This window comes from Gallinula chloropus (assembly GCF_964237585.1).
Source record: "Gallinula chloropus genome assembly, chromosome: 1".
In the NCBI taxonomy this organism is placed as follows: domain Eukaryota; kingdom Metazoa; phylum Chordata; class Aves; order Gruiformes; family Rallidae; genus Gallinula; species Gallinula chloropus.
Window position 1 is genome coordinate 78,420,182 of NC_140085.1, and position 21,347 is coordinate 78,441,528.

Sequence of the window (21,347 nt, forward strand, 5' to 3'; positions counted from 1 at the left end):
GCTCATTACTTCACTTACTGCTGCGTGCCCTCCAAGCACACCAGTAGCTGTGAAGCCCTCTTACACACAAAACAGTTTTCTACTCCTCATGGTTCAGCACTACAGGTTGTACCAGGCTGGAACAGTTTTCAGCAGCTCCATAGTCCAGCAGGTCTGAATAGCCCCACTGGTCTGGGTCAGAGCCACACCAGTCTATGTCCCCAAGCAGATGTGTGCACAGGTCCCTCTGAACACCTTATTTGTGGTCATGTCCCAGCAGCAGCATGCTGGGAGAACTTACCCAGCTCCACAGGCACGTGCTGCAGGACCATAAAGGGAGGAGGAAAGGCATTAGGAAGCCCAGTGCGAGGTAGCATGCTCTGCATGACTACCAGCCCATTCACAGACCGTGGAGCAGGAGGGAGAAGAGAGTTTCTGCATGTGACCTGGGAATGTTTTTACAACTATCCCAGGGCTTGAAGCAGCCAAATTTTTCAACTGCAGATTAGGCTTCTACACAGCAGTGCCTGGCCCAAATTGAAAATCCGTGTACCTTACAGCAGCCCAGAGCGCAGCATAAGAAACAGAGCTCTTCATTTCTAGGTCACTGGCTTACATCAGCTTTTTCCTCAGCTGTGACCAAAAGGCACTAATGTAAAATAAACCCACGACCCTCATGTGACAGAAACCACACAACAATTAAACCCAACCTGCACCCTTTGTTTGGTGAGGTCAGTCAAGGGAGCCAAGAACCCGAATTGAGTGTAACTCTGTGACACAGATATTTTCTGTCCTCTTTGGAAATCTTCTGGGTTGCAACTCAGGGCACAGACTGTATATTCAAATTAATATAGAAACTGCTGTTTGCTTTATATTACGGACAATTTCCTCTTTAATCTCCATTACAGCATCACAGCTGGGAAATACGGTCAGGCAGCGAGCATTTTTCTCCTCCTGCAAGATGTTTGAAATTTTGGAGAAAAAACATCCAGCCATACCCTTTTTTGGCATCCTAGACTATGTATGCTATTAAACCAGCCCAGCCCCGGTTTCTGCTATGGGCCTGAGGCCACTGGACATGAGATGGCTCTCCTGGCAGAGGCTCAATCTCTGCTAGAAAATGTGCCAACAGTGAAATAACTGCTCATGCCTTGTCTCCCTCGAATTTACTAGCCTTGACACAAACCTCAAATCTAATGTAAACCACTGTTTTTGCCTGCCCATCTGACAGCTTTCCTGACAACAGCTGGTCGCTAGAAGATGCTCCTTTCCCTCAGACCCTGGAGTCACTATAACCAATTTGACCATTCAGCTTCCAAAGCGACCATTCAGCCTCCAAAGTGTCACAGTGTGATCATGAGGTGTATGGGACCTATTAATTGCCCTTGGCCCTGGCTTCTACAATGCTGAGGAGCATAAGGCTTTGTCCTGGGCCAGAGAATGAGGACTCAAGAGTTTGTTACCATGTCAACTTTCCATTTTGGAACAGGAGGTGAACACCAAATCTCAGAAAACAACAATGAACAAAAAATAATGTGAAAACACCAATTTTAATGGACACAGTGTATCACTGTGATAATATTGAAACAGTATGTTTGTTCTCTTATGTTTGCAAAACAATTTCTTCTAAGTGTTAAATAAATTTTGAAATGAAGAGTTTTTCTGGGCTGAAAGAATGGAACTTTTCATTTGAAAACTGTCAAAATCATACTTCAGTATTTCCAAAATTACTCCCTTTTTTAGACATTACATTCCTCAGAACCTAATCCTTACTGTCAAAAATTCTGTGAATCACTACTTCTGGATGATGGCAAAGGAAGAGAATTTTTTTTTTTTTAAAAAATGCCCTGCCAGGTCTAATAGACTTTTCAGTCATTCTTGTCTTTGTCTTAAGTTCTGATCAATGCTACAATGGCTCTACCTCAAAACAACTGCGTTAGAACATGTCATTTATGGTTTGGTGTTGGTTTTGAGTTTGATTTTTTTTTTTTTTTACAAAGGAGGCTGTGGAAAGCTTCTTTAGTGTTTTGGTACAACGTTACTAAGTCACATGCAAGTAAAATAAATACCATAAGTGCTCACATTAGCCAGTTTCCTGGATCCACTTAACAGCTGCTTCAGATAGAGATTCAAATCTGTCACTCTTTTATGTTCAAGCTCCATAAAAGGTAAATGCCATGAGTGGGGAAACCTGCAAAAGAAGAGTATTTGTAAGTATAACTCTTGAATTGTAATTATTGAAAATATTTCCAGCTCTACTTAACAGATGATAGTTAACACTTCTAAGAGGCTTTGCAAGCAGGTGAAAGGATAGGTACAGTGTCCAGAGGATCGTTTATGCTGTGACTCTGGTTCTTCTATTAATTTGTTGATATTCTTTTTCATAATGTACCACTTCTTATGCCTAAATCATTCACCAAAAATCCCCAAAACAAACCACCAAACAAACCCCCAAAACTAGCCCCCAGCAAAATCCAACCTAAAAGGCACTTATCTGCATTTTATTACATCTAAATACCTGTAAAAAATTGTCCCTTTATGATCCTAGGAAAACATTACCCTCTTTGTTTTTTTGCACTGTGCACAGCAGGACAGGTCTCTGATCTCAGCCCCAGGCTCAGGCTGCACAAACTTTTACTACAGAATACTGAATATCCAAGCCTTACTGCAACAATGGGACATTTTATTAATATATCATTGTTTGCTTTTTTACCTCAGCTATTTAGAATGCAGATAAGTTTTTCAGAGAAGGTCCCTGATCCCATATGTAATTTCAGGCACTAGTATAATAAAAGTAATATATGAAAGCAGACGATCGTCACAATAACAAAATCAATCCAAACAAAAGCAATAACAATAATAATAGTAATGTTCTGGCTGAATTTTTATTAAGATGAATTTCATTTCGGTTTAGTAAATAAACCACATGTGCAGAATGGCCTTATGTCAGTTTTCAACTGCATTGTTGGTTGAATATGTCAAAACCCCACATTTTTTTTTACTTGAATCATCTTTGGGGTCTAGACACGACACACATCAGATTAGTCAAACGATTAGATTTTTAGCAATACACATAATCAATTTATAGTTACCTTGCCCTGACAAGGACTACTTATGTCTCTCCCAGGTTGAGGGAGCATTAGAAAAGCTATCCATGCTAAATTTCATGCAATGGGTTTTGTGATATGAATTGCTAATATTTGGATTCATGACTGATGCTATGCTTTACATCCTCTAATCCATGTGATATAGAAAGATACAAGCTTTGATCTGACTTTCTTGTTACACCACCACTATAAACAGTTAACCATGTCTCATTTACAAACCTCTTATTTCTGGTACAAACTTGCTTATCCACTAGATCTCAAGAGCTACCCAAAGGCTTCAACAAATGACTGAAGAGCCATCTAGCAACCCAACACACTGAAAAGAGACACTTGGCCACTAGCCTTTTGAAAGGCAGCTGGTCGGATCCTACTGTGAATGGGTTTTGCCCAATTCCACAGCTCAGTGGTAAGATGTCATCGGCTTTTCAAAGGCCAGCCAAATAGCAACACATGGAGCACTGGACTGCCACCCCCAGGGAGGAACACTGTCCAGCTCTGCAAACCACCCAGCTGTGAAAACGACAAATAGCAGCCTCACCTACTGAAAATAAAATGCCTGAAGATGATTAACCCACAGTTTTTGTTACCAAGAGATTCAATGTAATTAGATTTTATGAACTGTAATTAGACCTGTTGGGTTGGGCTTTTTTGAGCTTGTTTTGTAACAGAAGTTCTTTAATGAAGAGAATACTGATTAACAAGATATTGTAATTCCTTTTAGGAGCGGACAGATCTTTACCCATCTGGTTTAATACTTGAGAGGAAGAACTCAGCACTGGTAAAACTCAGCCTGCAATTAAATCAGCAAGAGGCCAGGATGATAGCAGCATATTGTATGTATGTATAACCTTTTGATTATTTTTGCCTATAGCACTGAAAGATCAGGGCTCAAAATGAACAGCAAGAGGCGATTCTTGCGTCACAAAATGACAGTGGCAGGACTCACAATGAGGCGAGGGAAAGTGATATGACCCAGGATCATGACATATATGAATTGCACGGATAAAAATAGAGCCCAGGTCATTTGGCACACACAGATAGCCTGTGAATATTCTGTATTCCTCTGGGGCACAAAAAAGGACTTCTTTCAAGAGATGGTAGAGAACATCTGTTTGGAAGCTGCTTAAAATTAATTAGACTGTGTAACATAAAGAGAGGACTCTGGCTGTAAAATGTAGGTCCTCAGAAGATGCCTCCTCAGCACAGTGGCCAGAGGACAGAGAAACTGCTGATTGATGGCACCAGTAGCTGCTGCAGTGAAGGACAATATGGACCTTGTGGCGGTACTGAACGCTTCTTTCATGCCCGTGGCTGAAGCCAACTCTGCACTTGTGAACACTCTTGTGTTACAAAAGGTTAACTTCCCCAGCTCGTTTTGGGTTTTGCATGTCCCCTAAGTACATCAGAAAAAATCAAACTTGTGCTAAGAACAGACATCCCACACAGCAGATTCCACTTCCTACTTATTAGCTTGAGGAACATTCTGTGTGTGCATTACATCACTTTTAAATGCTTCGTTGGGTGAAAATATTTTTGGCCTTTTACAAAACCGTAATTAAATACAATTAATACTCCGACTGAAACCAAGTAAGAAGGAAGGTGCTAGAGTTCAAGTGCTTGCTTAGGGCAGCTGTGCTTTGACATACAAATACAGCCTGAATGTTTACCTGTCAACAGCAAAATACCAGACACCGAGAAGTCTGAGCTTTTGCCATTAATCTCCTGCAATACAGCCAGTATTTAGCACAAGTATGAAGCAGACTCATATTGCATCATTTCCCCCAATGAGACATGAATACACACAGGTTCATGAATCAATACAAAGCAGTAACCAAGTCCTTTTTGTTAGCTGTTCCAATTATTCTAGTGATATTTGACAGGCTAATTTTAAATCACACATTTTCAAACTGATTTTGGGGTTTCATAATGGAACAAGGATTTTTCCATCCTTTGAAGCATCCAGCCTCAGCCAGAGCTGGAGCTTTGTAACACAGAGACAGACTAATGGTCTGATAAGGTATGGCAAGTTCTGTGAAAACTTCCTATAAAGAAATAATTAGGTTTTTATTATTAGAATAAAATCCAGAGTATATGAAAAGCCTCAAACGGATGAAATTCTGTTAGAAAACAACCCAAAACTTTAACATTAAAGAACACACATATAAAGAAACACCATAAAATGAATTACTTTCACACAGTATTGGGGAAAGATCATACAGTGACAGGTTGCTGCTGGGACTGCATTATGACAACAAAGCTCTGGAGCTCTTAGACACAGCCTGAGTATACGCAGATTAACCCTCTGTGAATTCTGGAGCTCTCTTTTGCAGTGAAAATGTTGTAAGGGATCTTATTAAAGGTAGAGTTATCTGAAAAATGGCAATTACTATTTTTGAAATTCACTACAGGGTTTCTGAGTTCTGTGCGTTTCTAAAGAGAAATACATTTTCCTTCAAAGGGCTCTGCTCACCACAGGAAAAAAATCATAAATAGGTACTTTTAAAATATTTTATTTTACAACTTAATAGTTAGCATGCAAATATCTCCAAATCAAAGCCACAATTTGAGCACTTCCAGTGTTTAGTGAAATTCTGGTTCTCACCAACCACTGCAAAGCAGTTCATGTGAGCCAATCATAACGAGTCAAATTGGAGTAAATTAAAATTCCCTCAGGTAGAAGAAAGATTCTCTAGAATTAACTAACCTAAAACCATTTAACTGAGAGCCTTTCACAGGCTTGGGGGAATATCGAATTTGGACCTGAAATTCATAGACTATATTTTTTAAGTCAAAACTGTGTGATGATTTACTTCAAGTCAAACCTCAAAAACCTTTCTATCTTTTAAGCATATCACTTGAATCTCAGCTTGGTTCAAGTAAACCGACTGTCTCCTTGGCCAGCTTGTGTTTTATTGTAGAATGAGCTTGAAGAGGGGCTTGTATCAGGTGAGCCAGCATGACTGTTTAGGAGAGGGTGACTTTGTTCTCCATGGTGTATGCAGTATAATGTATATGATATCTGTAGAATACATAACTCCACTTGTATTACCAAAGCCATGGACAATCGCTACATGAGGCAAAACTGTTTCACGTAAGACAGAAATAAACCCAGGGACTCACTGTCCCAGGAAACTGTGAAAAAATAAAATTCAGAATATGAAAATCAGGAATAGACATGCACCTGGATAAAAATGTAATATTCAGAATTACTGCAGCTAATGATAGAATTTTTTCAAGGGATATTCATCTGAATGAAGCGAGGCACAAAGTATTGGGTGTTGGGTCCAGGATAGTCAGTACGAGTATTGCGTACTTCTCTGCTGGCTGGTACGTGCTTTTTTTGTCGAAGGGTTGATCGTACCTACCAGTGTCAGAGATGGGCTGGTTTCTGTTATGACCTACTGTGAACATTCCTATACTGCTTTAATATACGGATTTTGCTGTGAGTTTTGATCAGCGTAATGCAGAAAATAGAAACTATTACATGCCCTTATCATGCCTTTAATGAAGTCAATACCACTTACCCTTTCATTTCAGGTATAGCAGTGTCAAGCTGTTCCCCCCCCTCCCCGACCCAAGCTGTTCTTCCCCCCTTCTCTTCCCATTAAAGAAGGAATAATAAAACATATAAAATTTAGTCTGCTACAATGGTCTATGATTCAGTTCTTTCTGGGGCTGAATAGAGGGCTTGATAGAATATGTCGCGCTGCTTTTGTATTTCTAAAAATATGTCTGCCGTGCATTTTCTCACATCTTTATCCATGCACAGAGAGAACCATTTAACAGCAGAATAACATTTGCTAATATGCTGCCTTACTCTGGGAGGGCAAGTGCTGGAAATTGCTTCTGGAGATGGCTGTGAAGTTTTGCGAACTGGTCAAATGATCTCTCCACAAAAGTGACCACACTGCAGGTCTGCACCACCTGGACGAGATACAGCTGTATTGGGGAAGAGGGAGAGGCAGGAGAGAGAAATGATCACAGGGGCACATTAAAAAAAACACCAAACACAAACATACAAGAGAAAATATAGGGTGATTTTAACAACGAAAAACCTTTCTTTAATGTAGTGCCAACTGCCAGAGAATTCAGTTTGCAATTTACAGTCTTTGCTGCACAGAAAGAGAAACTTGCCTGGCTAGCACAGAACAGAAACACTGAAAGATCACTGCAGTGTGTGAAAACTAATAATGCACCATTAAAGCATCATACAACAGCCTCCGATTTCTATTAGACTTCCTAATTTTGTGCCATGCTTTCCTTCTGGATGCTTTAATTAGCTCTTGATTTATTTTTCACTATAGGGCATGAACTGCGCTCCTTAATGGCTCCCTGCTAATAGCTGTCTGCCTGGCGTTCCCTCTCTCCGGTAGCTCATTGCTTATGGCACTGCTGTTCATCCTGTGATCCTTTTAATGTGGCACAAGCATATCTTCCAGAAAGGAGGAGGGAGAGCACATGAGCTCACAGAAGAGTCACTGGAGATCAAGGCAAGCAAAGAACATAATACATACAGAGTCAGGTTTTTTGTTGAACCCCAAAATGGTGGCCCTTGCAATTGACTTCTCTGCGTTCAGCACCATCCATTGCTGGGGGACAGTCTCTGGAGCTGGAGGCTTCGCAGAGCCTGTCATTGACATCTGCACGAGTGTGTGGATCAAGTTATTGAGTTTAACAGGAAAGCACTCCAAACTTTCCTTTATTTTCCTGAGGAACAAACAAACAGAAGAGGCACTATTTATGCAAGTTTTGTTTCCATTTCTTGATCCTTGGTTTCATGGATGCAAGAACCAAAATTCTCCAAATCCAAAAACCCAACAGACTGGTACACAAACATGTACCCACATACACACCAGTGACTGCCACTAGCAGCAAATACAAAATATCCAGCCCCTGAGCTCCACTGCTTAAAGGAGTGCTCTTGCCATAGTCTGTCTCATGCCTTACCTTTGTGTAGTTACCCTTCACAAACTGGATACCATCAGCCTTTTTTGGATAACAGAGATGGGCAAAAGATTTCCATGTGTGTTTTGAGGAATTCCAGGGCAGGACATGTGTTCACTGCAACAGGTAGGGGAGAGTAGAGTGCCCTAACACTTTCAGTTTGGTGACACTATCCTCACGTGGACTTGAATGTGTTTGTACAAGGTTCTTGCATCAAATTGATGATTTAGCTGTGCATGATGTGTTGTGAAATCCTCTACCCAATTCTTAAGAGCTCTGTCCTTGTGGAGCAGTTAAAGATGAAAAATTTTTACACAAAGAGATATTTTCTTCCCCTATCTCCCTGATCTCAACCCTGTGAAAGGGGAGCCAGAACACACTTCTCATTTCCTAGAGTTTTAAGATCCTTCACCATAAAAGACACAATTGATAAAAAAAAAAAACCCTCAGATGCACATGTAGATATGTACTACAAACACATTTTAACATCAAAGTGAACAACTTGAGAAAAAACACTGCAAGATAATAACTGGTCTTTGAAGAGTAAGATGCAGTACTCATTCAAAAATACTTGTCCTCTTGAATTCAATTACTGGTTAAGATTTGTTTAATGTCAGGTTGGGTTTTTTTGTTGTTGTTTTGACATTTTTTGTTGTTGTTATTGTTGGTTTTTTTTTCCCTCACTCACTTCTACATCTCTCTGAAGACATCCTGAACAGGTTCTGATGTTACAGAACAACAGCCCATTAGTTTCAGGCCATATGGCAGCAAACCTCTACCTAACTGTCATATTGGTGGGGGTTTTTTAATTCCAGTTTTGGACTATAACTAGCTTACAAGGGCTGGCAATGACCTTAACTATCTTCATTATCCCTTGTTCAAAGCTGAGCAAATGCTTCACCTGTCATTTTAAATTAAATTCTTATTCATGGTTTTCTGTGAGTGCATTGGTTTGTGTACTGCAATCAATCGAAATCAGCTCCATTCACAGCATTAGCCTAACTGTCATGATCTCAGGTGTTCTGGCTAAAGTCTGTGCCTTCACAGATGCAACCATACCAGAAAGAAATTCTATGTACACATAATTCCCTGGATTGCTGCCCCACTTCCCCCTGCCCCCTGCCCAAATTGAGATTTCATTCAAAATCCTGTGTTGGTGTGTGGAATTTATCACACACAAATCAGGCATTCTACACTGAGCAAAGATGTATGTTTTCTCTGCATGTAATGGAAGGAATGGTACCCCTGAATCGATTCAGTTAATTATCTTAATTATTAATTACATTTGCCAGAAACATACAGATTATTTAATAAATGACACGACATTAAAATGGAAAACAAGAAAACAAATCTCATTTCAAAATATTAGTACAAAATCAATTTGGTACTGATTAATTAGGTTGCATCTGTGGTGAACTCTTCCTTTTAACTCCTATGTATTTAATTTAATGCATACTTTAAACACTTCCTAAATCACTGAGACATGATTTAGGTTATAGAATCTGTAACTGGGCCATATTACAGTTAGGGAATTTGCAATATTACTATGAGGCATATTAACTTTGCAGTTAAATACAGTGCATTTTAATTCACATAAAGCAGGACTCTGCTTATAAACTAGTACTAATTCAGACACCATCCCAACAAAGAACAGCTGATACCAGAATATATTATTTAAACAATTCAGTATTTTAATAGCTTGTTCTTTCCATGGGTTCACTAAGCTTCTAAAATGCCTTTAACACACAGGTTGCTAATCACATACTTTAAACCTAAAAAGAGGCTTTTGTGGCTGTTGCTGTGTATTTTTTCTGTGAGGTATTTTAAATAATTACATTTAAAATAAATTAAAACCAGAAGTATATGTTGCTTTCTCCTTCTCTCAAAATTCTGTTTTCTCTGTATACAATGCTCTCTGTTAGAAAACAAAACATTAAGCAATGCTTACATCAATTTATCAACAAAGAACTGAAAAGGCCTCTACTATTCTGATGAAATCTCAGAATGTGTCCTAACAGCAAGGTAGAGCAACTCCACTTATGGTTCTCTGCATTTTCTTTCAAGGGCAAACTGGCTTAAGGAGACCCTCTTTCTTGCAGCCTCCCACAAGCTGCTTCCAAAATATATGGAGAGCAACGGAGTACATCATACTCATCTGTCTTATATTTTTTTAATTTTGCAGTTTATTTTTGGTGTGGATTCATTCTCTGATCCAGTTTACCATATTGTGATAATCTGATTCCCTTTTCTGATAGCATTTTTCAAGTTTAACCTAAGGATCAGCAGTGGAACTCCCTCCTGGAACTCTCTGAGATTCCCACACACCTTCTCTTCTCTACAGCCACGTTGTGTTTAGCAGTAGGCAAAGAAGTTGATAAGGTCATGGGTGTTCGCTGCTAAGATTCTCTTGCTCCCTAAGCTGTTACCATCTTTGTGCCTAAAGCTGGCTCTGCCTTCACAAAGATGACAAAAAGATCTTAGTTATGTCAGAGCTCTGGTAGCCCAAGCTGCTTAGAGAATTCAGGCCTAACAGTCTACAGATAGGAAAATTAAAGTGACCTATACGACGGGCATCAAAAGCAGAGGTTAATCAGAAGAGAACAAGGAATTCTCATTAACTAGAGTAACATAAATTGTGAATCACAGTATTGCTAACACACAGTTTTCAGGCAGAAAATAATGTATTTTTTCCACATCACAATATCCGTTTACCCCGTAGGTTGGTGTCTGACCTACTTCTTGGAAAAGTGAGTTAAATATCCAGGGTTATTGAAAAGTAATCACTTTCCGCTTTCCACCTGCCGAACTGCCTTTGAATTTCAGATGTGGCTCCCAGTCTTTGTACAGAACTGTCAACTTACACTACCAGGTAAAACACGCAGAGGCTGGCTGGCTGCTCCTGTAAACAGAGATGAGTGAAAAGACTGGCTAATGTTTTCAGGAGTGGCTAGTGGTAGATGGTGCATTCATTTTTGGGCAGTAGACATTTCTTTATGGGACAGGTATTCTGAAGGCTGGTGCTTAGATCTTATTGTACAAAGAAGCCTTTACCCATAGCCTTTTAAAAGCACATGCACTCATTATTACTGAGTAGTTATCCCGATCTTAGTTTTTATATATATATATATATATAAAATAAATATTCATCCCAAACTTCAGAATAATTTTCTTTATCATTCATAATGGCATCCCACTTCTCATTTCAATCTAGGCTGGGAAATAATTTGGAATATAATCACCAAGATTAATTTTCATGGGATTCCTGGATGTTTATGAACGTGGTGTTTCATTTATATTTAATTTTCCATATATGAATTCACTAGGTCCCACTTTAAAACAAACTGAGTATTATTGCCCCAACACCTCTTACTGACCTTTCCAGAATACTACTGCTTTCAGGGACAGATATTTTCTTATTTTCAGCAACATTTATTCATGGACAGTTCATATTCTTTTTGTGTACAGCAGTGATAACCCTTCATTTTAATATTTCATTTCCCACTGTGACGACATATGGGCGATAATCGTATTCTGTTTACCCCTAATTTTGTTAGGCTTTAAAATCCTTGTTTACTAACTCTGGCCCCATGGGAAGTCCACCTCTTTTCCTTCGTGGCACACATACCATGAGATTTACAAACTGCTTCAATGCTACTAAAAAAAAGTTCGGTACAGTGGGCTTTTCTGTGCCTTTTCAGAAGTCACCAGCTTTCACTGGTGTTTCAGCTGTTTGGAAGGTTTCTTGCTGGGACATCTGCAGCCGCCTGAGAAACAGGGATTGGCCAAGCATAGAATGGTCTGGGTTGGAAGGGACCCCAAGGATCATACAGTTCCAACTCCCCTGCCACAGGCAGGGCCACCAACCTCCAGGCCTGGATCTACACAAGGTTGCCCAGGGCCCCATCCAGCCTGGCCTTGAACACCTCCAGGGATGGGGCATTTACCACCTCTCTGGGCAGCCTGTTCCAGCACCTCACCACTCTCTCTGTAAAGAACTTCCCCCTAATATCAAATCTAAACCTTCCTTCCTTTAGCTTTAATCCATTCCCCCTTGTCCTGCCGTTATCTACCCTTTTTAAAAGTTGAATCCCCTCCTGTTTATATGCTCCCTTCAGGGACTGGAAGGCTGCAATGAGGTCCCCCTGCAGCCTCCTTTAGGCTGAACAAGCCCATCTCCCTCAGCCTCTCTTTGTAGGGCAGGTGCTCCAGCCCTCTAATCATCCTTGTGGCCCTCCTCTCAACCCTCTCCAACAGTTCCATATCTTTCTTGTACTGGGGCTCCCAGATCTGGACACAGGACTCCAGAATCAGATCAGGTTGAGATTAGCTGTGAAGGGCACTTCTGTGAATTGTCCAGTTTACAACTTCTGCCATTTGTGGTTTGGAGTGAATATGCTTGACCTGGGCAATGGCACATGCTTAACAAACAATTCTATCAATAAATAAGTAAAGACAGAAGCTGGCCCAAGCAGCAAGCCCCTCAATCAGGCTGCTGAAGATACGCAGTGGCGCTTCACTGGGGATTGTCAGATCCACGGTGCATCTCTTATTCGTGGGCTTCTATAAGTGGGACAGATTGCATACTGCAATCAATTGAAATCAACGCTGCTCTTTGCACGAGGCTAACTCTAATCCCTCAAAAAATAATTTTAAATACACATTCCCTTACAAACACCTTAAAAATATCCAGTAGCATGCTACAGCATGCTGACATTTGAAGGCATCTGCAGAAAAACCAAAGAGGAAATTTATATCCAGAGTTTAGGTGGGTCTCCAGTTTCTGGTAAGATTGTGCTGTCAGGAGGAGAGGAAAGGAGGGAGAGGAAAGGATCAAGTTGAGTTTCAAGGATCAAACTGAGTTCAGGGCAGATGCTGGAGAGACAACAATGTTTCATTTGGCACTAGGTGTAAGGAACCGACAAGCAAACACAGAAACTCTTGTTTAACTCTCAATGTGTGCATTGTTTATCCACAATCTGGGGGTGTGACCTTCCAGAAGGCTGTAAACTGTGAGGATTAACACTGCCGCTCATCAGCTCCTAACAGCGGGCTGACCCAATGTGAGACGGACGCAGCGCACGAATGAGACCACAGGCTGTTGAACAAGCCTTAAATCAAGAATGAGAGCAAAGGAATTTGGTAGAACACAGAACGCTTTATGATCCTGGAAGGGGTCAGCGCGTTACAGCCTCGACTCCATTAGCGTTATTCTGTTGGCTGAAAAGGTGACGGCAAAGAACAAATTAACATTGTTTTGCCAGGATTATTTGTGACATCATTCATGGTTTCTTCGTGTTTTGGAACACCAGTAGGGGCAATGTCAGCATTATTGCTCAAGCCAAACGCAGACAGTTGCTAAAAGCAACCTATTTCTAGGGAAATATAGAGAAATACTGTTGTCCTGTTTCCAGTAGCAGCAGATTGGGGATTTCAACAGATACATTATACAATCGAATGTGAAAGATTACAATAACTACCTTGTCCTCAGAACAAGAAATAACTTTCTGTTGGCAGCGTTTAACATTCCAATGACCACACTCCTTGTCTAGAAAAGAACTTTTAAAACACAATGAAGTGGTTTTGGAAGTAAGTATGGAGAAAAAGGAGCTATGAAATGTGAAGGATTTGAGAGTTACTGGAAGTTATGCTAATAACCAGAAACTTCAATTTCCTTGGCTTCCTAAGGAGAGCTTGAAAAACAGATACAGGAATAAGCTTGTGTGTGGCCACAGAGTGACCATGAGAAATGTGAAACTGGATTTTTTCTCACCCAGAAGTTTTGTATAGCAAGGAGGCAGGGAAGTATTTTTCTGAAGGACAGAAATAAAGATTAAGTAGGTAATGCCAAGCTCACAAAAATCTCAATATATTAACATTCCAGGGGGCAGATGGGAAAATGCTTATACAGAGGGGTAAGTTCTGCATGGATCCGGGTATCAAGTCATCCCAATGTCTTTATTTTGAAAAGTGCCTGGATACACTTTTCAAAAGTTAAAATATTAAAAGACATGAAGCCTGATGTTCTCACCATGTTTAAACATGTAGAATGCTAGTTTGCATGTGTTGAAGTAAAACAAGTTATGGTCAGACATGAATAGAAATTAAAATAAATAAAAAACAAACCAAAAAAAAGAGCTCCAAGTGAAATGAGATCCACGGAAATTCATGAGCTAATGACAAGAGACCTTATTCTTGCAAGTGAAAATATATAACGTAAACATATGCTAAGAGTATTAAAGAACAAAATATGCACTCTAGCAATATCAGACTTTTCCCTGTGATGTAATGATCTCTATGGACAAGACCACATCTACACTGCATTATTTCAAAGGAAAGTGGAACATAGCTCCGGACTTCAGTATAAACATTTTAAGAGAAAATGCAGTTTCAAATAACAGAGCACTGTGCAGATCTGCACCATGATGTTGGTAAGCAGGACTTGAGTGAGATTTCCACTCTGAAGGCCTTCATTTCCTTTGTACCGACCCTAACAAGAAATCTAATGGGAAGGAAGACATGCTGGCCTCTGAGACCTGCCTATCATGCCACTGGACTGAACAGGATTTGCAACTCCAGTACAAATCTCTGCCAGGCACTGAAGGACAGCAACTCTTACTTCTGAAACAGTGTTGAGCCAGTCTTCCTAATGCTAGCTGCTATTCCTGTCCTGGTTTTGGTCAGGATGGAGTTAACTTAATTTGTAGCAGTGGATGGAATGCTGTGTTTGAGAGTTAAAATGGGAGTAGTGCTGATAACACCCTGATGTTTCTAGTTGCTGTCAGACAGTCAAGGACTTTCTCAGCTCTTCATGAGAAAGGAGGGGCGAAGCCAGGACAGGTGACCCAACTGACCAAAGAGAGTATTCCACGCCAGTTACGTCCTGCCCAGGATATCAGGGGCAGATGGGAGGAAGGCCGAGGGCGGCTCCGGGACGCGGGGTTCTTGGGGGACGGTCAGGTTCTGGGACAGCTCTGGGTGGCACGGCCTGAGTTGTGGGTTTGGTGAGAAACTGCATTATGTATCAACAGCTTCATATATTTTTGCTCTAAAGTCCTGTTAGCATTGTTATATTGTATCTTTCTGTTATCTTAGTAAACTATCCTTATCCCAACCCACGGGCCTCTTAATTTCTTGGTTTTGGGGTTATTTGCCCCTTCCTTTTTTCTTCCCTTATCTCTCACAAAGCCCCCCCCCCCCCACCTTCCCTCTTTCCCTGCTCTTTTCCTTTAAGGAGCAGGCAGCTGCGTCGATCTTGGCCCTCAGCTGGGGTAAAACCACGACAATTCCACATGCTCTGGCTGAGAAAGACTGCAGGTGAATTCCTACTCTGAAGTCCCTCACTTCACCTTAAACTTCAAAACACCACACCCACCTCACCCAACTGCAAGGAAGAGCTACAGCTCTGTCCTGAACCCAGCCTTCATCCTTTGTCTTCCAGGTAAGGAAGACTGCAGTGATAACAACCCTAACCATAATCTTAGTCCTACCCAACTGAAAAGCATACTGATCCTTTCCACCTCCAGATGAGCGCTGGGCACTAGCTCTGAGCTTTGCCTGACACTGATGCAGTTTTCACTATAAAGACTCACATCTCACTATTTTTTATGTATAATCAAGCTTTTTTCACTAATTAAATGAATTTGGGTTTTTTTCCCCCATAAGAGACAGACACAAGCACCCAAAGTATTTGGCAGAATCGTGGCTTTTACAATTTAATTAGAAACTGCATGTTTCCTATTTGAAATGGAAATATAAGTCTTAATTTGGGAATATGTGAAATTTTAAAGGAAGGGATAAGGTAGGAGATGATGGTAAATGTGAAACTGTAGTTAAATTTTAAAATAAACTTGCTAAGTGGCAAGAGTGAAAGCATATGAAAAAGCAGGAGTTAGAGGAGAACTCGGTGCTCTGCTGTGTGTTAGGTATCAACAATTGTTCCTGTTTTGTTCAAGAAATTCCTCTCTTTTGGTTCAAATAAGACTATTCCTTAAACTCTCCAGGTCTCTGTTCCAGCCTTCTCCAAACCTGCCACCTCATTCTAATACTTGAAAAAGAGACGTGTAAGCATCACAATTTGAATTGCCCAACATCTTCATATAGGCCTCTGGAATGGTAATGAGACTGCCTCAGCTGCTCCAGTTCCAGCTTTCATCTCATTTATTTGCTGCAGTGTGGCCTCTGGCTGTACTGAAAACTAGGGGGATTGCTCATGGCTCAAGGCAGTTTGCACCCAGAGTTTGGCTTGCTTTGCATGTGTATGTGGTGTCCAGGGTGTGTCCTCATCGACTGTCCTTGGGAAACGATGGTGCTGCACAGGGACAGGATCTGTCAGGGAGGTTTTCTTCTCATACTGTGCCTAGGAAAGTGAGTTTCTAACTCCAGACAGTTTGCACTGGCTCCATCATCACATCAACAGTTGGAATTATATGTAATGTAGAGGCCTGACCCAAAAAATCAGGACTGAGGGCTTCAAACTGATTTTATACTCGTCAGCTACAGCTCCTCATCAATAATCCCCAGTTATTATCACAAACAAATGAAAGGTTTCATTATCCTAACAGAAATCAAGCTTTAAACATACCTATATTCACACACAATGCTCTTCTGTGATAGATCTGTTAAGTGCTTAAAAGGAAAAATCAGTACCATTTTGCAGATGGAGAATATGGCTAACAGAGGGAAAGTTAACTTGCCTGAAGCAATATTGAAGGTCAAAAGGAGAACAGAAAGGAAATAAAATGCAGGAATTCCAGGTCCCCACTCAGTCCATTAATGAGTTGAACCTTTTTATTTAGTCCAAACCCTGTTGCATGTGTCTGCTACATTTAAAAGCAGAGAGGAAAGCTGACTAGAAATTAGCCAGGATGGTTTCACCATGAAAGCCAAAGAAACCTCTAGGCACTGAAGAAGTGACTGGTTACAAGTGTACCACAAATGCACAACTGTTTCTTCCAGAAATTTGAGGAGACTGGTCATAACATGCACAAGGAACAGACTTTTTAAAAGTAAACATGTGAAGTGCAATTATCTTCTTGTGTAATTTCACTGATTACAATATTTTAACATAACAGAAAAGATACTTTTTTTTTTTCTTTATTTCTTAATTTGTCAGGGTTTCTTCATGCCTAAAGGAGAGAAGGTTTCTGGATTATATTCTGGTTTTACCTTGTAAAGTAGCTTGTAGCCTGGAGGTCTGAGTCCTGAGGACGGAGGTTATCATACACATATTTCAGATCCTGAATACTGTTTAGCTCAGGCAATCCTGCATGCAGCATCTTAAAGTAAAGAAATATCATTAGTTGACTGTTCTATGGAAAAGAAATTTAAGTGAAATAGGGCTGAGAAAAGAAAGTTTTCACACTGAAAGGTCTTCTTGTAAAACACAAAGTTTTACTGATCTGAAAAGTGGTTCTGATGCTAGGGTGATGCCTGGAATACTAAAGTGAATATAGTGTATTATAATCCTTCATACTAAGGCACTGCAAAGAGGCATGGGTCAAAATCACCAATCCATTTTAGTTATTTACTTTCACTTTGGATATAACAACTTCAATGTATGCACTGCTGCATTTCCTTCATAGCCTTCAAACAGTGATAAAGGGAAGGTGACCAAATTCAACCACCTGAACACATTTCTGTTATGTTCACAGTGTTGTCTTAGTCCTCTTCCAATCTAGTGCAAGATCACCTTATCACTTGTAGCCACTGATTCTGCCATCACTGCTCTGGACTCCCCCTGTAAAGGGATTGTAAATTCACTTCCCTCAATAGAGGAGAAAGGTGCCTTCAGATACTGACTCATGGCAGGAGCCCTCACCTGGGCACTGAGAACTGCCCTCTAGAGAGGGGATCATTCTCCATAGATGAGGGATGAAGCTGATCTGGTTAGCTGGCCAAATTAGGTTCAAAAGAGAAATAATGCAAATATTCAACTTGCAAAGTTACAACATGAATAGGGTACACAACTGAATGTGTCCAATTGCCAACACAGCTCTCTCCAGGTATTTTAAAATGTCAACAGCAGAGATAATTTTTACTCACTTCAAAACCTACTGATTTTTCTCAACAATCACAGCAAGCTGAGATGTTTTGTCCGCATTGGAGAAAATAATCATTCCTTCACACTGCTCAGAAGGAAATGAATCTGAATTTGAAGTCACTGCTGTGCATTGTTCATTGATATTTATGTCTAGCTCAGACAGAAAGATCCACTGAGTTTTGCAAGTAACAGCAAAAAAAACAAAAGAAAAAAAAAAGAAGCAGGACTTATTTTAAGGTTGGTTTGAGAGATGAATAGAGTATGGGGAAAAGAGATGAGGAGGTGTGTTTTCTTCATTCCTTCAAACCTTCTTAATATTTTAAAGTCAAGTTTCAATAATTTGTTGGGGTTTTTTTTCTTGGGATTATAAGGAATGCCTTGCTTCATATCAGACCCAATCTATACTATGACTGGGCAGGTAGATCAATGTCTAGAGAGTTCTGGCTAGCAAGGGGCAGAGAGAAAGAAAGCTCCCTGGGGTGAATTTAAGGATACACAGTGGTATTTATCTGCATACCTTCAGCCCATTTATAAAAGATAACAACTCCTGTCTCCTTTAAAAAAAACCCAACAAGCTGTTGCATATGCAAATTAAGCTCCTTGCCTTGCATTAGAAAAGGGAACAATGCCAGATATGAACGCAATCTGAATGATCTCTGGTGCAAATGAAAAACAGGACCTCTTTTTCTTAAGGTTCTCTGCATAGCAGAAGGTCCAGAACCATTTGCTGAAGCAAATAAAATACATCCTTAGCTGGGCGGTATCTATATGGTGCTTTCCTGGTTGCAAGGGGCTCCTGGAGGCTTATTCTACTGATTCAGCCCTCTTGTTCCATATAGCATCACTCTCATGTTTTCAGTTCCCAGATGGAGGAGGCATCTGAACACTGTGGCTGGTGATACCAGATGCCAATTAGACAAGACATGCTCCCGAAACGACTACAGGTCACCTAGGGTAACTCAAATGTCACGAGATGCCTAAGTGTCAACGTTGCTCTCCTTGTTTGGTCACACATATACATCCTGACCTATCACACTTGATTATCCCAGGCCTTCTGGCTCACTGTGTGGAGCTGCCCAAGCCCTCCTTGGGCCTGGATTCAGAGCTGGTGCATGATGCTCTGCCCACCATCCCAGGAAAAATGAATAGTTCTGGCACGTACTTTCCATGCATTAGACCTCCAAAATGGGGGTGTATCTTAGTCCTCTTCTCCCTAATGGTGTTTCTGAATTTAGAAGAGTGAGATGACCTGTATGAGGACATGTAATTCTTGAGTCTTAGATATGCTCTATCAAGGCACTGTCTCCTGTTTTATACTATTAGGTCAACCTGTGTCTTGTCACAGCAGAGGTAAGTGGATCAATTACTTCACCCCTAAGCTCCTCTAAATAATTTTCTATCTGAAAAATCTTTACAACAGTAATGGGTTTTGCATTTTCTTCAAACTAGTGGAAAGGTGTTTGTGTCCTGTGATCACCCTCTTTATAGCAGCTCACATCAAGTCTTTTAATGTGAGTAAAGCTGATGAACTGCAGGCATTTACAGAGCTGAACTCTTCCAGCAGACTCTTGGGTCTCCTGCAGATGTTTCTGCTTTTAAAAGTGATGGAAACTTCATGGATAATTTCTTACTCCCAGTAGCAAATGTCAGTACAGCTCTAGAAACATGCTGCTCACCACCAAGAAAAAGCATTAAGTCCCCAACTGGTCCAAAACCCCCAAAAGGTTGTTCGTAATTGCAAATATGCTGGAAACCCATTAATAGTTACTGACCATCCAGAGTACTCTACTACTCCTGTGAAGTACTGTACTTTTTGGAAACAGTGTTACTGTTTGGAATTTTTAACCATGTTTTATGAATAGCAACTCAGAAAACAGAACTTAGGAGAGGAGGGAAAGAGTAATGATGCAGATTTCCAGATATTGAAAGAAATCGTAGGCTGCCATCAACACAAATAAGCAGTGGTTGGTTTATCTTGCTCCTTCATGGAAATTAATTCAAAGTGAAACTTCTTTGCAGTCCATTTAGTTTTCTAGAAACCACCCATGTAACTGAAATGCTTTGATACTCACAGTTTCTGAGCAACACCTCATTTAAAGTGCAGAACCAGATACTCTCTCTCCCGAACGTCGCTGGCAAAAGTGAGGTGTTCACAAACTTGTCTTGTTTAATTCCCTTTTGCCACGAAGTGCTCACTGATGAGGTGTGAGCATGCTGCCAGTTATTTGTCAGTTAGGAGATGTAACACAATTGACTGAACTGTGGCCCGTTGACAAATGTTAAAACGTATCTGTGTGCTGACTTTCAGCTCAGCACTACTACCTCTCCTTGAAGATCAGCAGAACCAAAAGAAGATGCAGTATGTCTGAATATAGACAGCCCTGTGAGCTATATTGGGGCAGAGATAGCTAGTTACTTCCGACCTCCCGACAGGAACATTTTCCTAACACTCCCTCCTACCCCAGAGTAATCGAACATCATTATCTCTGCTGACTGCTGAAAAAGGGACTGCACTGGGGAGAAGGAGGTGGGCAGAAGATGAAGCTGTATTTCCAGCATGCTGGTTTAGACAGCCTGTTCAGAAATGCACAGATCATTGCTGTGGATGAGAGAGCATGGGTGCTCTTGAGTTTTCCAGAGGCTCTTTAGTTTAAGACAGTATCTCCTACAACTGCACTCTGCACTGCTTTCAGCCACTATGATTACAACATACTTGGGAAAAATTATGTTTTATGACAGTAATGCACTTTTGCTGTGCCTTTGTGAGTACTTAGAAGCAGGTTAAGAGATCTCTGGCAGTCCTTTCTGCTCCATATTGGGAAATTACTTGCTGTATCGCTACATGAGAATCTACTCCATGATCTTGCTGGGCACAGAGGTGAGGCCTGAGGTCATCTTTTTTTCCCTTTTTAAAAATGGGGGGTTGTTTTCCCCTTTTCTAGTCATTGGCAACTTCACCAGACTGCCATGACTTCTCAAATATGATGGGCAGTGGCTTAGCCACTTCATCTGCCAGTTCACTCAGGACCCATGAATGCATCTCCTCAGGTCCCATGGACTTGTGCACCTTCAAATTCCTCATTCTTGAACCTGATCTCCTACAGTGGGCTACTCTTCGTTCTCCCAGTCTCTGTCTTTGCCTTCCATGACTTGGATGGTGTGGCTAGAGTACTTGTCAGGGAAGAATAAGACAAAGAAGTCATTGAGTACCTCAATGACCACATTTTTCCAAGTCTTCCTTTTATCACCAGCATAACTACAGAAAGTTTTCTTGTTGC

General features: G+C 40.7%; 1 protein-coding gene across 1 annotated transcript in view; it reads right to left on the minus strand.

The window, feature by feature from the left end:
- Positions 1–21,347, minus strand: part of PIK3C2G (phosphatidylinositol-4-phosphate 3-kinase catalytic subunit type 2 gamma) — a gene marked incomplete at both ends in the record, with an annotated part of 207,905 nt that overhangs the window by 39,791 nt on the left and 146,767 nt on the right. Inside the window, 4 exons of the mRNA XM_084261632.1 lie at positions 2,062–2,170; positions 6,904–7,025; positions 7,601–7,793; positions 17,196–17,305. Coding sequence (XP_084117758.1) covers positions 2,062–2,170; positions 6,904–7,025; positions 7,601–7,793; positions 17,196–17,305 — 534 coding nt within the window. The remainder of the gene's footprint in view (positions 1–2,061; positions 2,171–6,903; positions 7,026–7,600; positions 7,794–17,195; positions 17,306–21,347) is intronic.